At 53.6% G+C, this 16,702-nt stretch overlaps 1 protein-coding gene across 6 annotated transcripts in view; it reads left to right on the top strand.

Moving 5' to 3' along the window:
- KIAA1614 (KIAA1614 ortholog) overlaps nt 1-15,691 on the top strand; it is a 44,973-nt gene extending 29,282 nt beyond the window's left edge. For 5 of the 6 annotated variants that reach the window (XM_045165678.1, XM_045165673.1, XM_045165677.1 and 2 more), the window contains 5 exons: nt 832-961; nt 2,881-3,139; nt 6,482-6,609; nt 7,280-7,464; nt 14,438-15,691. In XM_045165678.1, coding sequence (XP_045021613.1) covers nt 832-961; nt 2,881-3,139; nt 6,482-6,609; nt 7,280-7,464; nt 14,438-14,631 — 896 coding nt within the window. In that variant the 3' untranslated portion in view covers nt 14,632-15,691. The remainder of the gene's footprint in view (nt 1-831; nt 962-2,880; nt 3,140-6,481; nt 6,610-7,279; nt 7,465-14,437) is intronic. The other variant, XM_045165674.1, reaches the window with a different exon arrangement.
- The last annotated feature ends 1,011 nt before the right edge of the window (nt 15,692-16,702 follow it).

Raw genomic sequence — 16,702 nt, 5'->3', positions numbered from 1 at the left:
AGACCCTGATCCCACCCCTCTAGGTCATCACAGAGTGCCAGGCTGAGCTCCCTGTGTTATATAGCAATTTCTCATCAGCTATGTTTTACACATAAAACAGGTAGTGTATATATGTTGATGCTACTTTGTCCATTCGTCCTACTCTTTGTTTCCCCCACTGGGTCCACAAGTCCTTTCATAATACCTCTTGATACAGGAGGGACATGACTTATAAGCAGCCTTTCACTTATTAAAAATTATTTATTTATTTTTATTTTTGGTTGTGCTGGGTCTTCGCTGCTGCATGTGGGCTTTCTCTAGCTGCAGCAAGTGGGGGCTACTCTTGGTTGCTATGCACAGGCTTCTCATGGCGATGGCTTTTCTTGTCGCCAAGCACTGGCTCTAGCACATGGGCTTCAGAAGTTGCAGCATGCGGGCTCAGTAGTTCAGGCACATGAGCTTTAACTGCTCTGTGGCATGTGGAATCTTCCCAGACCCAGGGTTGAACCTGTGTCCCCTGCTTTGGCAGGCAGACTCCTATCCACTGTACCACCAGGGAAGTCCAGCCCTTCATTTCACAGGTGTTTATTTCTCATCTGCTGCATACCAGGCGCTATGCTGGGGGTGATGGGCTTCAGCCCAGGGAGACAGGACCCCTCCCTGCTGCGTGTGGGTCTCACCACCGCCTCCATGGCTCTCGTGGGGCTCCCGCTTCCCTGCATCTTCCTCTGGCTCTCCTGCCTCTGTCGCTAGGACTGCCCCCCTCGCCCCCATGACCTGTGGGGGTGGATCAGTGCCACGGGAGGAATGCTGTGGTTGTTGTAAGAGGACTCCAGGGCTGTCTTGCCTCAGCAGCTGTTGGCACCATCAGCTCCGTGGGCATCACCTTCTCCCCGGCCTCAGAGGAGCCCAAGTCCAGCCAGGAAGCAGAAGGAGGCCTGCGGAGGACAGAGCCGAGTTCTGTAGGGCACGTGTCATCCCGGTAAGTGACGCGAGTGACAGGCCTGACTTGGGAGGTTGGGGGTTGGGGTGCTGGGTGGGGAAGGAGCCCCCCAGAGTGGCAGCAGGATAAGTTAACTACTCCCAGATCCTTGGAGGCTTCTAGATTAGGTGCAAGCATGGCACCCCAGCACTCCGTTCCCTGCCCTGTCCAGTCTAGTGTGCGTGCTTATTCATTCCCCAAGCTTTCCCCGAACGGCCTCAAGCTGCAGGTGCTGTGCTGGGCACAGCTGTGCATATGGCCCCAGCCCTCCAGGTGCTCCCAGGATGGGCTCTCTGTCAGAGGACTTGCTCCTGACCCTGGGGCGGGAAACAGCCTGCCACTCATGGTTCCACGCTCTCCTTCAGTCCCGAGGCTGTGAGTCCTTACTCTGGGGCTGCCGAACCTTGGTGAGCTGGTCCTCTGGCCGGGTTCTCCTTTCTCCACTACATATCATCCCTGGTGACGTGGCCCAGGGCTTCACATGTGACTGCAGCCAGATCGCCACCTCCTGCCCCGTGTGTGCCCCAGAACTCCGGATTTGTGCACCCAGTTCCCCCGACATCCCCACTAGGGTGCCTGAAAGGCCTAGTGGAACTCTTGATCTCTCCTGTGATGAAAGCTGCTTCCCCCGGGCAAACACACAGCACACCGCCATCCCCACGGTGTTCGCACCCCGCCGTCTTGGCTGCCTCCTCCCCATTCCCTCCCACCCTCATCCACTGGCACATCCTCTCTGGCCCCTGCAGCCACCTGCATGGCGTTCTCCTGGTCTCAGCGTGTTCCTTCTTTCTGTGCAAACCTAACATTCCCTCTCTGCTCTCTGCCTTCCTCTTGCCCTTTCAATTCCTTCTCCACTCAATGGTCTGAAGTGTTTTTTGAAAACCTTAACTAAGTGATGTCATTTCTCTGACTGAAACCCCAGTGGTTTATCCTTTCACTTACCTTGCTGCTACTGCTGCTAAGTCACTTTAGTCGTGTCCGACTCTGTGTGACCCCATAGACAGCAGCCCAGCAGGCTCCCCCGTCCCTGGGATTCTCCAGGCAAGAACACTGGAGTGGGTTACTATTTCCTTCAATGCATGAAAGTGAAAAGTGAAAGGGAAGTCACTCAGTCGTGTCCTACTCTTCGCGACCCCATGGACTACAGCCTACCAGGCTCCTCCGTCCATGGGATTTTCCAGGCAAGAGGACTGGAGTGGGGTGCCATCGCCTTCACTTACCTTACCCTGATGCAAACCCCTTACCCTGACATAGCACTCAACATAATTCAGCTTCGCTCACCTGTAGATCCCTGCTGATCCCTCTTTCCTCATTACGTCAAAGTCCTACAGGCCTGGCCCCGTTATGTTCTCGAACCCACCACACAGCGAGTCTCTTCCTGTGTAGGCCTGTGGTTTCAGCTGCTCCCTAGCCCTGGAATTCTCACCTCCAGGCTGGGCAAGATTGACTCCTTCCTGCCATTCAGCCCTCTGTTTAAGTGTCGTCTTGTGAGAGAGGCCTTCCCCAGCCACCTTGTCACCCTCTGCTTCACCCTGCTCATCGGTCACTCAGAGGGCTTCTCCCTCGTTTACTAGCCTGTTGTTCATAAGCTCCCAAGTGGAAGGGTCTTGTCCATCTGGTTTATCCCATACCCTCGTTATTTGCCACATGCCAATGCTGGCAGGAAGCCTTGAGAGGTTCTGAGGAATCACTGGTGAACGGATGACTGGGGAACCCATAGTTGGCTGTGACCCTGAGGGTCTTCTCTGCTGCCCAAGCAGAGGCTCCTTCAGAAGTCCACTCGGCCTTTCTGTCTGCAGCCTGGCTGTCACCTCCTCCTTGAGGCTGGGGTGCTGGCCCACCTGGGCCCCACAGGACCCTAAGGTTCTTGCCTCCCCCAGCCCTCTCCCACCCACCTCACATCCACCTTTGCATTTCAGTGCCTTGTCTGGGGTCAATGTGGGCCCCAGCCTGCCTTCCGCCGCTGCTTCTGACAAGAACAAGAAAAGCAGCGGAGGCATCGCCTCTGCCCTGGGGCTGAAGAAGTTCTTCTCGGCGCTGAGTCAGGGCACGCGGCCCAAGATGGGCAAGTCCCGCAGCTATAGCATGGATCAGCTGCAGCCCCCGGCGCCTGGCCCGGCTTCACACACTGGCACCCCCAAAGTGAAGAGAGCCCCGTCCTTACAATCCCTGCATCTGGTGAGATTCCCAAGGGCCCAGCCGAGGGGTGTGTGAGGGCAGTGGGGTGGTAGCCACCACTGAGATGAAAGGTGAAGGAGAAGAGAAGTGCCAGGGGGTGCTCCTGAGGATCCCAGGGTGGGGAAAGGGACGCTCCTGGCATCCCCACAGTCCATCCGCAAGACGTGGACTCCCTGGACACAGTGCGATGAGCGAGTTCTGTCCTTCCACCCCACTGCCCCAGCCTGGGCTCAGCCTAGACCCCTCCCACTCCCTCACTCCACCACCTCTGCCAAGGCCTGGCATCCACTGCCTGATTATTCTGGAAGCTTCCCCGCGGCCACAGCCACTCTGTTTGTCTAGCACAGATCACCGCGTACCTGGATTGCCTCCGCAGCCTCCTCACTGGCGTCCCTGCCCTGTCTTTCCCCATGTGGCTTCCAGAACGGTCCTTCCTGCATGCAAATCTGGTCTTGCCTCCCCCCCTTGTGGAACATCCATCATTGGTCCCTTATCACCCCCAGGAAAACACTTTGAGGCCACGCAACATTGCCAAAGGGTTTCTATAATCTGACCGCTTCTGTAATCTGACTGATGATTCCCCTAATACTCAACCCCAGTTATCCTTGACCTTGCAGTTCTGAAATCAGGCCACACAGTTTGAACCTTCACCCGAAATATTCTTCCCATCTTCTCCACCTGCTAATGCTGTTCATCCATCAATATGTAAGGCACGGCTTCCTCCAGGAAACCACTTCTAATCCTTCCTTGGGCTGAGCTGGGCACCTCTGCTCCGGCTTCCCTTCTCATCCTGCGCTTTCCTCCTTCATGGAACTTCTCATGTAGTATGTTGGTTTTTGTCTGTCTCCCCTCAGTGGAATGTGATTCTCTGACGGAACACTACTTGATCTTTAGAGTCTACATATTTAGTATGGTAATTAGCATAGTAGACATACGCAGTACGCAGTGAATGAATGAGTGAGTGAACACCGGGCAGCCTGCTCAAGTTCCCTTCTCGTGTGCTAGCGGATACCAACAGCACGCCAGTAGCAGCACCTGACTCTCAGCCAGGTCTCTGAAAGTGCTGTTCTAGTCCAGGTTTTCCAGGTATCATGCCTGTTCTCTTCCCCGCCCTCTCCCCTGGGCAGAACAAAGCAGGTGATTGCAGTTCAGGGCATTGGAGCCTTTCATTTTTCAGTCTGAAGTAGGGAAGAGAATGCAGGCTGAATGAACGTTCCATTGGTCGTCTTGCATCACGTAGAGTATAAATATTTGCTGGTTGGATGAAGTTGGAAGGCAAAGAAACAAAAGCAAAATGATCTCAAGCTTGGGACAAAAGCCTAGAGTGACATGGTGCTCCAGGAATTCACCGCTTTTCTCCTGAAGTTAAATTTGTCCCCGGTGTGTCTGAGCCATGGTGCTCAGATGTATAGCCATCAGAGCTTCAGTCTGTGTACCCAAGGGAGATGACAGCCCATCATCTGCCATGTAATCCGAGTGCGCCAAGTTAGGAAGCAAGCTGGCCGAGAAAGGGTGGGAGCAAGTGCCGGGAGGACTGAGCAGCAGAAAGAATTGTTCAAGAACTAAAAAAAGAACAAAATAAGACTCCGCCTCACTCTGGTATATTCATGACCTATCTCAGGGTGAAGCCCTTCCTCTTGTGCTGCCGAGTGTGCGTGGTGAGAGTGCAGACGGGCTTGGTTTCCACTCTGCCCTTCTAAGTAGGCAGTGAGCATCCTCACCATGTGGGCGGCTCCCACGTCCTCTAGTGGCTGTGGCTCGTTCATTCCTCCCTTTTCCCCTCCTCCCTGGCTTTCCACTCTTGAGTTGAACACGACTTCTTCCAGGAAGCCCTCCAGAACTTCAGAGCAAGCTCAGGGCCCCCTTGTAAGCTTCTAGATAATACAACTTCCTGAGAGCACAGATTCCCAATGTGATAAATAATGTGTGCAGTATTTGTTTAGAAGTCTGCCTCTCCCTGCCTCCCACCCGCTCCCTCAGAATAGCCTCCTCACTGGGTCAGTTTCTAGAACACAGATAGGACCTTGTAATTATTCTGATTACTATCATGCAGTGGCTCCTCTGCAGGTCAGATGAGGTCTCTCCGGGTCTGGCCCTTGGCTCCAGCCCACCGCCCATCACCTCTGCAGCCCAGCCCCCCAGACCACAAGTATGTTCCAGAACATTCGTGCTTTCTCCCATCTCTGTCTGCCTGCCTCTACTGTTTCTTATGCCTGGAACTCCCCACCCCTGTCTTCATTTGGAGAGCTGTTGCTTCAGGTGCTGCGCAGGCAGCGGCTCCTCCAGGGCCCCGAGGCCTCCTGAGCTGAGTCACTCTGCTTCCCTGCACAGCGTCATCCATGCTTCTAGCCTCACACTTACAATATACATTTAGGGCTTCTGACCTGTCCATGCTCACCCCACCCCCACCGTGGGCTGAGCTCCTTGAGGGACTTCAGTCTTATCCATCATGCACAGTGTTTTTAGGTGCATACTTGATAAAATTTTTAATGTCAGCAATCATAAAAGGGATACTAAAGAATCACAAACTAAGATTTCAACTCTAAAATTGTGTTCATTATTCTGTAATTATTTGATTTTACCTTTTTAAAAATGTATTTATTTATGACTGTGCTGGGTCTTCACTGCCTCACGTGGGCTTTCTCTAGTTGTGGTGAGTGGGGTTACTCTCCAGTTGCAGTGGGCAGGCTTCTCACCGCAGTGGCTTCTCTTGTTTCAGAGTGCAGGCTCTAGGCATGCAGGCTTCAGTAGCTGTGGTGCACAGGTTTATTTGTCCTATGATGTGTGGAATCATCCCAGACCAGATATCGAACTGTCTCCTGCCAAGTGGATTCTTAACCACTGGACCACCAAGGAAGTCCTACCTTTTTTTCTTAATCAAGGAGAAAGTTAGCTTTTCTTAATCAGTGAGATAATTGGCATTATCATATTCAGTTGCTATTTCAACCAACACATTTTTTTCATTATTTGAAGCTTCAGAGTGCCTGCATAGGCCCATCTCTTTAAGTGAGTTATGGTTATTCTGTTAAGCACTTTCTTAGCAGGCCCTCAAGTTCATGGTTGGGGTTCCCTCTCTGTTAACCCCTTGGTGGTGGTTTAGTCACTAAGTTGTGTCCAACTCTTACAACTGCATGGACTGTGGCCTGCCATGGTCCTCTGTCCATGGGGTTCTCCAGGCAAGAATACTGGAATAGGTTGCCATTTCCTTCTCCAGGGGATCTTCCTGACACCAGGAATCAAACCCAGTCTCCTGTATTGTAGGCAGATTCTTAATGAGGGGATCCCTGTCAACCCCCTATCAGATGGCTCTTCTTACCTGCAATATTGGGTTTTCCCCACCAGGTGTCACCCTCTCACCAACATCGGAAAGCCACCTCCTTTCAGAACCTCCATTCTCTGCTGAGTGGCAAGGTGGACCGGTCCAACCTCTACCTGGTAGGGGAGCCAGGGGATCACAGCGCAGCTGACAGGTGAGAGTGGGCAAGTGTTTTGGAGGGGAGACCCAGAGCATGAACAGTGGAGCTCTACACTTAACTCCTTCCTGCCTTAGCAGCATGGCCCAGGGGAGGGTCCCTTTAAAAGAGAAACCGAGGCCAGCTACCTGTGCCTCAGGTACCGCAGGGGTCTTAGAGCGCACACCTCAGTGCCCTTGTCCTGAGCAACTGGACAGGGGTTGGGGGTTCTATAGAGTTGGAAGGTTTGATTCCTCCATCCCTTTACTATCTAATGACATCCTGAAATCTGAATGTTCAGAGAGCTTCCTTGGTCCAGTTGAAGATTTGATTAAAGATCCAGAGACAGGGTCCCCAAAGAGGTCCTTGCCCCTTGACCAGGTCTGCTTAGAGAAACCGCCCTCTCTGATGAGACCCGCTAGGCTAGCTGCTCTTACCGCGGGCTCCACGGAGGGACTTCAGGGGGTCCATTAATTCCTGGAATTTCTTGTGTAAAATTAAAAACTTCGTCACATTCCCAGAGAGATCTCTCCAATTAAAATGATTAAAAAGCACTGGGGGAGGGGGCTCTGTGGAACCTCACACAGCCGTGGGCACCGCCAGGCCCGGGCCTGGCTGGAGGCCTCCTCCAGGCCTAGAGGCCCCAGTGCCCGCCCCCTTTGCCCTCCCTCGCCTCTCGCCCCTTCAGGCCGGGCAAGGCACCAGCCCGGCGCGCCCTCAGCGTGGAGGACGTGAGTGCGCCCGGCCCCGCGCGCGCCGTGGGCCGCCTGGTGGAGGTGTTCCCCGACGGCACGAGCCAGCTGCAGCTACAGCGCCCCCCGGAGGGCACTTTCGGCTTCAGCGTGGCCTCCGGGGATGGACGCCGGGACTCAGGTAGGCCCCCGCCGCCCTGTTCTGGCTCCACGGCCCCGGCGCATCAGCAGGCCGCAGCAGTGCCTTCTGGCCGTGGCCGTATCTGTTTTCGGGTTTTCACCGAGAGCTCCGGACTCAGAGAGCCTCTCAATGAAGAGACTGGAATTCTCCCCTCCAGGCGGTGGGGACGGCAGGCTTGCTCCACTGTCCCTCCGTCCATCTTGAAATCAGAATCCCGACTCCCATCTTTTCACGGGAGAGTCAGAGGGAGGTTGTTTGTGTTGGCTGGCTCTCCAGATCTCTTTGATGTGGTTGGTGTGGTTCCCTTCCTCTAGCTGCGGAGTGTGTCCGGGCACGTGGACCTTGCCTGCCTGTCTGTGCCCCTCCCTCAGGGCGGGCTCCTGCTGGGGATGTTCGCATGGATCCTGGCTCTAAGCCTCTGGCCGGGCGGCCTGCTAGGTCCCGATTCAGCACTGGCAGGATCAGGGAGGGTCTCTGGACGTCCTTCTGCACCCCGGCTAGTTCTCAGCCCTGCCGCATGAATGTTTCAGGGAAAAAATGACTTGCCCAGGCCTTTACCCGAGGTCTGTGAGCCAAAGTGAAGTGAAAGTGAAAATCATTCAGTTGTGTTTGACTCTTTGCAACCTCATGGACTATACAGTCCATGGAATTCTCCAGGCCAGAATACTGGAGTGGGTAGCCATTTCCTTCTCCAGGGGATCTTCCCAACCCAGGGATCGAACCCAGGTCTCCTGCATTGCAGGTGGATTCTTTACCAGCTGAGCCACTAGGGATCCACCACAGGGCAAGGGACCTGCATTGCAGGTGGATTCTTTACCAGCTGAGCCACTAGGGATCCACCACAGGGCAATGGACCTTGAGAGGTATTTCTCAGCTGAGATGAGTAGGGAAGGAAGACAGACATGCAAGAGTGGGAAGGAGAGGAGAGAGAGGAGGAAAAACAGAAAGGCAGACACAGAAAGACACTCAAAGCTGCCCTGGATGGGTTGTGCCGTGGTGGGTTTAGTCCTTCTGTGCTTTGATCTCCTGAGGCAAAGCCATTTAGGTGGCAGAACACTACTGCTGCTGGAGTTGCAGACTGAAGTGAGTTCTTGCATGTGTTCCATCATTTGTTTTTCAACAATGTACGTTGAGCATCTCTGCCGGGGTCCAGCCCCGGCTGATCCAGGGTATTCGAAGGAGAGACGGCTAGGCGACCTATTCAAATGTTAATTAGAGATAATAAAGAGGAATAGAATGAGAATAGCTCAGTAGGAAAATTCAGTGGAGAAAAGAAGCTGAGTGGCTTGGTTTACGCAGAAAATCAATATAACCCGTGACACCAGGTTAGCTCTGACCACCGGAGGCCGCAGGCGCCCTCTCGAATAGCGGAAGGTGCCCCACCTTAGACACCTTCTCGAGTGGGTCTTAGAAGCCCAGGCAAATAAATGGTCACAGAGGATATCCACGCTCCAGATGGACACTCAGCTAGAAGTTAAAGGGAAGAATGACATGGGGAGACCAAGCGTTGGTGAGCAAGGCCCATAGCTTTATTTTCAACAGGGGCTTTTATACCCTAAGTTACACATAGAGGACAATAGGGGATGCAAAATCAGCAGTCTTTGATGCTTATCAAAAACCAGGGTTTCTTTCCTGCAGATTTATCATATACAAATGGTTTAGGTGATTTACATCATCTTCTGGCCAGAGGCCTATTAACATTTTATGACTCTTGACAAGCACTTATCAACAAAGACTTATTTTCTCTAAGAGTAATTATTTTAAGGTTTGGCGCCATCTTCCGAAGATAAGATTACATTCCTATAGGGTGGATGTGTAATGGGTTTACAAAGTAAAGAATTTACTACCTTAAGGGTCTAAAGTTACTAACACCAGGCCACTACTTATTTTTTCTACATACCAACTATATTAATTAATGCACATTCAAGGATACAATTCAGGGGATGTGAAAACTTGGCAACAAACATTGGCTCATCAATGAAATCTTTTACTAGTTTTATTCTGACAGTTTCTAATTCTCTGAGAGGCTCTAAGCTATTTGAATATCTTAAGCTTCCCGTGCCTCTGGAGGCTGGGAGACTGTAAACAATCGTATGCATAGCTGTAGGTGTCCGGGTAAACATGTCAGGCGAGTTAGAGAGCCATCTGAGGGGTTTGGATTTAAACACTCCTAATTGCCCAGGAACTTTATTAATTGGAGCTGTAAGTTAACTCTTTGACAGAGAGAGTGAGATGGTGGTGGGGGACAGCCCCCAGTAAAGTCAGAGGTGAGAGCACAAAGCAATAAAGTAGGCAGACTCTGGTTTTTTGCGGGGTAGATGCTCGAGAATATCCGGGGGCACTCCCGAGGCTCGATCCCGCCTTTGCGTATGCCGAGCCCCCTTCCTCATGACCTTTGTCACGAGTGGAATGTCTCTCGCCGGCTCCCGGCACATCTCCTAGGTGTTGTAGATACTGGGGACAGAGCAGTAAATGGAACAGATGAAATCCTTATCCTCAGGAGTATACATTCTCATGAGGCAGTTAGATTCGACTATCTACATCTACATATATATATAGCAGGATAAGGCCCAAGGGCAGTGAGTTGGGAGTCCTGATGGGGCAGCTTTTCTGAGAAGAGACCCCTGAGCAGACAGACACTGGCATGAAGTGAGGGTGGCCCCATGTGATGTCTGGGGCAGTGAATTCCAAGCAGAGGGAACAGTCCATGCAGGGCCCTGAGGGCTGGAAATGAGCTTGGCCCATGGGAGGAACTACAAGGAGGTCAAGCTGGACAGCAGGGGGTGAGGGGGAGAGACTAAGCTGAGGGTAGGAAGGTTGGGGGACAGCTGAGCCTCGAAATGTGGGAGAGAGACTGAGCTGAGCTCAGAAGGGGCCGTCTTCCTTGAAATGAGACGAGTTACAGGGGCTTGGAGCTGGGACCGACATGCTCTGATTTAACGCTTTTACCAGGGTCCCTGGCTGCTGTGTTGAGAATAGACCCTAGTGGGATGCAAGTGGAGCCAAGGAGCCCAGTTTTAAGGTTATTTCAATAATCTGGGATAGACACAGTGGCAGCGGCTTAGACTGGCACAGCTGTGGAGGTGGTAAGAAGTGGCCGGGTTCTGGCTGACTTGAAGGTAGTTTTGACTATTTGCTGGTAGGTTTTATATGAGTGTGAGAGGAAGGGAGGACAAAAGTCTCCCCACTCTGGCCCTCAGGAGGGTACTCGTCTATCCTCTAAGGGGGATGTGTTGAGCATGTGTTGACCATCGTAAAGCATTCCACAGGCTGTTAGCCACTCTGCCCTTTCCTCCAGTTTCCTCTACCCTTCAGTGAGGGGGTCAGGCCTTGCCAGAGAGGCAGCATGCAGGCGTAGACGACAGAGCATGGTTTGTACTCCAGCGCCTCTGCTGTCTGTGTGACCTTGAGCAGGTTACTTACCCTCTTTGAGCCTCTAGTCTCTAATTTGTAAAATGAAGGACTTCCCTGGGGGTCCAACTGTTAAGACTCTGTGCTTCCCCTATAGGGGTTATAGGTTCAATCCCTGGTTGGGGAACTAAGATCCCACATGCCAGGCAATGTGATCCAATAAATAAGTAAATGCTGCTGCTAAGTCGCTTTAGTCTTGTCTGACTCTTTGCAACCCCATGGACTATAGCCCACAGGGCTTCTCTGTCCATGGGATTCTCCAGGCAAGAATACTGGAGTGAGTTGCTGTTTCCTCCTCCAGGGGACCTTCCCGACCCAGGGATCGAACCCACGTCTCTTACGTCTCCTGCGTCGGCAAGCAGGTTCTTTACCACTACTGCCACCTGGGAAGCCCATATATAAATAAAGAACACCTAACCTGTAACATCAAGCTAATGAAACCCTGCCTGGAAAAGTCATTTCAGTGGGGTTTAGGAAAGTACCTGGCACATGTGTTCCTTCCCTCTTCAGAAAAAGAATGTGTATTAGGGGAGTAGAACTCCAGACAGAGGGCAGGGGGGAAGGGGGCCGAGACATGATCTGCACCAGCTGCCAGTGTGAGCTCAGGCCCAACCAGGCATTCTCCTTTGCCCCCCATCCTTCCCACAAGTCCCTTTAGGCCTCTTTGCCAGCAGTGGGACTCCCTCCCCGATCAACCCATCACGGACTGCTGATGGGCAGGGGTCTCCAGTGACCAGGAGCTTCTTGGGTTCTGCCTTGGCTTGCTCTGGGGGCAACCCTTGCCTGGGTGAGTGCCAGCTCTTCCCTGTCCTGCCCAGGTGGCACCCTCCTCCGGCCACTGCGGTTGGCTATCAGCTGTCCCACAGAGATGCCCTCACCCTTGGAATGTGGCTGGTACTGGTGCGTCCTTGCCTCAGACCGTGCTCCAGCCCCCCAGGGTCACTTCTCCTGGGCCTCAGAGGGGCTGTGAATTGGGGCTGGTTTGCATTCCTCACTAAAACATCATAATGTGGGTGGTCCTTGCTGGCTGTCACATCTAAGTCCATACAAGCATGTGAGAACGGCAGACTTCGCCGTCTGCTTCTCATTGAAAACAACACAGAGATCATACATCCTGAATAGAGGCCGTTGGCAGCAGACAATAAACGTCCACAACAGCCTCTCTGTCATACTTGTGTCACGACTTCCAACTGTGAAACGCACCCTGGAGTCGTCCCCCTACATGGCAGGCGTGACAGCAGTGTCTGGTCCTCCGACTCCATTCTTTTGGGTTTTCTCATCCCTCCGCACTGACACGCTCTGCTGGACAGCAGCCATTTCTGCAGGCTCCTCCCCTGCCTCCTTACCTGCCTTCCCCCCACTACTGCCAGCACGCAGACAAGGCGGGCAAGCAGTTAGAGAACCCAAAAAGAAGAGGGGAAGGCTAGGGCAAGGGCTTCGAGAAAAGCCTTGTGCAGCCAAGATGACAGACAGGCCTTGCCAGGAGGGAGCCGGCCTTGCAGGAAAGGATCAGTTCAGCCAAGAAGCACTGAGAGCGAGTTCCACAGCTCAGACCGGGAAGCAGGAACATGTCAACAGATAGGCTTGGCTAAACCCAAGAGCTGCAAACCTTCGGGTGCCTTAGAGGAGATTTCAGTGCACATTCAAACCCCAGCTTTGAAAAGGTTGACTTCTCTTGGGACCAGAAGCTCCTACGAGGCTGGGTGGACTGTAAAGATGACTTCCCACCCTTAAAAGGCTTGCAGCCAGAGAGGAGATGCTCTTTCAGGTCCCTTCTAAGAACACTGATTTTTTTTTTTTTTTTTTTTTTTTTTAGTTCTACCAGTTTATTGCTACCAACCCGTGACCCTCCACCTCATGCACACATGCTCAGTCATGTAACCCCATGGACTGCAGCCAGCCAGGCTCCTCTGTCCATGGACTTTTCCAGGCAAGAATACTGGAGTGGGTTGCCATTTCCTTCTCCAGGAGAACACTGATTTTTAAGAAGAGGAGGTAGAGAGCTGGGCGTGGACAGCTGCTAAGTGTTCCTAATCAGCCAGCCGAGCTCAGGCTGGGGAGCAGCAAGGGTGCTTAAAGCCACGCCAGCATGTCCCAGGGCACCCTGCAGGGGCCGTCACCGCACAGGCTCCCCAGCCTGCAGTCTTCCTGCTCTGCACACCTATGCTCACTTAGTGCGATTTGGTGGGTTGGGGGGACCCATGGATGAGGGACACCCAGTCTTCCCTGGAAGAGCCTGTGCTCCCTTGCTCCCTCAGGCAGAGACAGCTGAAGGGGAGGGTTGAAAGGTTTTCCGCAGAAGTTGAGGCAAGAGCGGCTCAGTCAGCTGGACTGTCCTACACTGTGTGGCCAGGGAGCCCAGAGCCTGCTCCGCTGACATGAGTTACTCAAACTGAACTGGGGAAAGAAGGAGAAGCAGCTCCTTCCGAGGTTCACCCTACCTCAGACACCCAGGAAATGGTCCCCGCCAGGTGGGGCCCCTCGGGGGCACTGGAGGGGAGAGTGTACGCAGAAAGGAAAAGCCAGCCACTGGGACTGTAAATAGGGGGCTAGAGTTTCTACGGAGTCTTCCCTCGTAGCTCAGTTGGTAAAGAATCCACCTGCAATGCAGGAGACCCAGGTTTGATCCCTGAGTCTGGAACATCCCCTGGAGAAGGGAATGGCAACCCACTCCAGTATTCTTGCCTGGAGAATCTCATGGACAGAGGAGCTTGGCAGGCTACAGCCCATGGGCTCGCAAGAGTCGGACAACTTAGCGACTAAATCAACCGACCAGAATTTCTGTTTCCTGGGCTTTTGCCCAGATGCCTCTGAATTCTAAGGATCCATATCCGGGGAAGACTGAAGCCGGGGCTGGCCCTAGACAATCCGGTGAAGCAAACCAGGTTTGGATTTGACCTCAGCCCAGCAACTCCCTGGGCTTCCCAGGTGGCGCGAGTGGTTAAGAACCTGCTCGCCAAGGCAGGAGACATGGGTTCGATCCCTGGGTCAGGGAGATCCCCTGGAGAAGGGAATGGCTAACCCTGGACAGAGGAGCCTGATGGGCCAGTTCCTGGGCTTGAAAGAGCTGGACATGGCTGAGTGACTAACTCTTTCACTTGTTTGCGGCTCCAGTGATACCATCCACCCCCAGCTACTTGAAGGGAGCAGGTGGGTCTTATTTGTGAATCCCCACCTAGAGCAGTGCCGGGCATGTCGTAGGTCTTAACATTTTCCTTATTTTATAATCAAGGCTTCTCCCAGAAAAAGATAAGATTAGCTCATTCACACTGAGGTATACATGAATAATAACAGCTTAAGGTGTTATTTGTATTAGGGGCATTTTAAAAGAGAAAAAAGGAAAAATGAAGTGGAGGCAGGCCTGCTGTATCTATTATAAAGCGAGTTGTGGTTGTGAAGTGGAATAATGAGGGAGTGTGCGTGCATGCGTGAAGCACCTTATATAAGCACCTGCCTCCCCTCCACGCACCCCCCCCAACGCCACCCACCTGGTCGGCATTCCACAGAACTGCGTGTCTTCAGTATGGATTTCCTGCGTTAACTCTCCTGTTTTCCTTTGCAGGGTTCTACGTGCAGGAGATGGCTGACAAGAACACAGCCAAGCTCTACTCGGGGCTGCTGGGGGTGGGGGATGAGATCCTGGAGGTGAACGGGGCCAAGGTTGCAGGGCTGGGCTTGGCTCACGTGAGGGAGCTCCTGGCCCACGCGGAGAGCTTGTCGATCCGGGTGCTGAGGCAGAGGCCTGTCCCACGGTGACGCAGAGGTGCCTTGCCCCTCACTGTTACCACACCCCCCACCCCGCCCCGCCCAATGGAAACCCCGAACCGCCCCCGGGGTGGCTGGGAATGTGCTACACAAAGCTGCTTTGTCTACTGAAAATGAACACGGTGGCGTGCAACCCCTCGGGCCTCAGTCAGGCTTCTGTGACTGACCGTCCTTGCAGAGGGAAGGAGCCTGTTTGTGTGTTTTGTTTAAGGATGTTAATTTATGTAGAAGCAGGGAAGGGAATGGGTCTCCCGCCCTGAACAGGCCTGAGGTGGAGTCACCGTCTTCTGGCACCTTTGTTGGCAGCAGGAGGAGAGAGATTCGGTGGGTCCTTCGGATGGTCCCCAAGCAGCATCGCCTTACCCCCAGGCCCCGTCGTTCCACACTGTCGGGCTCCCCGAGCTCCTCTCACTCCAGAGCCAAAGAAAGTACTTGGCCATATTGGCCTTGAGCCTGCCTTTTTTGGTCTCATTCCTCCCAGCTCCCATCTGACGCCTTTGCTCTTTTTCCAAAAATGGACCAAGTGTCCGGGAGTCACAGCCTTACAGCCATGGACCATATATCCCAAACCAAAAGTTGGCAACGTGTCTGGTGTGAGAACAGCTGAGAGATGTTATCTGGTAGTCAGAATATTAAGGATTTCTGGGAAATCTTTATGATATACGAGGTTGAAGGAACAAAATGAAACCGAGACCAACTTCAGGGAAGTGCAGCTGTGGCCAGTGGGACTGGCCAGGGCAGCCCTGCCCCACTCCGCCCTGACCTCTGCTCCCGCCCAGAGGGAGGCTGGAGCCACTGCAGCCTGGCCGTGAGGGGCTCTGTCTTCCTTCTCCTGGGGCCTTGGACAAGGCTGCAGCTGGTGCCAGGCTGTCTCCAGCCACAAGCTCTCAGCCCAGACTCCCTGAGGGCAGCTGTGGGTGGGTCGCTGGCAGGGAGATGGCAGGGCATGCGAGCAGAGGGAGGGGCCATCCCACCTGGCTCTTCCATGGCCCAAAGTGTTGGGACTCTCTGGAAGTAGTCTTAAATTATTAAAAAGCAAAACCGAAACGTCTCCCACTCTTGAGTCGCTAAATTTTGGGCTGATGTGTTCACTTGACCTTCACTAGCCTGGCAGGGGCCTGGGGGGAGGGGGAAGGAGGACACAGGCATGGCAGTGGGCTGTGTTGGCATGCCAGAGGCAGGGGCTGGGGAGGCCTCTGGGGTTGGGGTGATGCCAGGGTTGAGGTGGAAGCCTCCAGAGGTCGCTGTTTGGCTGGAAGAGGAGCCCTGGGCAAGGTGCATTTAGGAGCAGGAGACAGACTGGAGCTAAGGGTCCTCAGATGGGATCAGTTGGGGTGGGCAGCCCCGGGCTGCTGGGGGCAGGCTGTGGTGAAAACACTGCAGAATCAGGTTACCGTGTGTGTGGCTGCAGCTCTTAGCAGGCACGGTTGCTGAAGGAGACTTGTGGCCTGAGAGAAAGATGACGGGCAGTGGAGGGGAGGTCAGGCAGTCGTGTGTGTGTGTGTGTGTGTGTGTGTGTGTGGTGAGTGTTCTTTCCCAGGAGACATGTGGCCTGAGAGAAAGATGACGGGCAGCTGCGGGGGAAGTCAGGCAGTCCTGTGTGTGGGGGTGGTGAGTGTTCTCCTCTCCCAGGGCCTTAGCAGCAGCAGCCAGTTAAAACCCCTCTTTACTTCCCTGGAGGCTAGGGGGGAGGGACAGCTCCCAGAGCCCCCGGCACTGCAGGCTGGGGAGGCTGTGTTGGCTTGGGGTCAGGGTGATGGGGTTGAGCAGCAGGATCAGTGGAACAACTACTTGGGTCTTCCAGGTGTGAAGAGGCCCTGGGATAACTCAGACACCAGCCCAGGGCCCCCCACAGCTGAAATGGCCCCAAAACAGGAACTACAAGAGTGGGGAAACCCTGGCATCTCCTGCACCCCAACTCGTGGCCTTGTGTTCATAAGACTTTGAGGAAATTTCATGTTGAAAGATGCTTCTAGAGGCAAAAAGACCCGCTGTTTTCTCTGTCTGGTGAGGATAATCAGAATAACATGCCTCTTCAGCCCCAGCTGGGAAGTGGGGTGCT

This window comes from Bubalus bubalis, chromosome 5 (genome assembly GCF_019923935.1).
Source record: "Bubalus bubalis isolate 160015118507 breed Murrah chromosome 5, NDDB_SH_1, whole genome shotgun sequence".
NCBI classification, from domain to species: domain Eukaryota; kingdom Metazoa; phylum Chordata; class Mammalia; order Artiodactyla; family Bovidae; genus Bubalus; species Bubalus bubalis.
The sequence above is the reverse complement of the archived record's forward strand: the minus strand, read 5'-3'. Positions and strand labels throughout refer to the sequence as shown.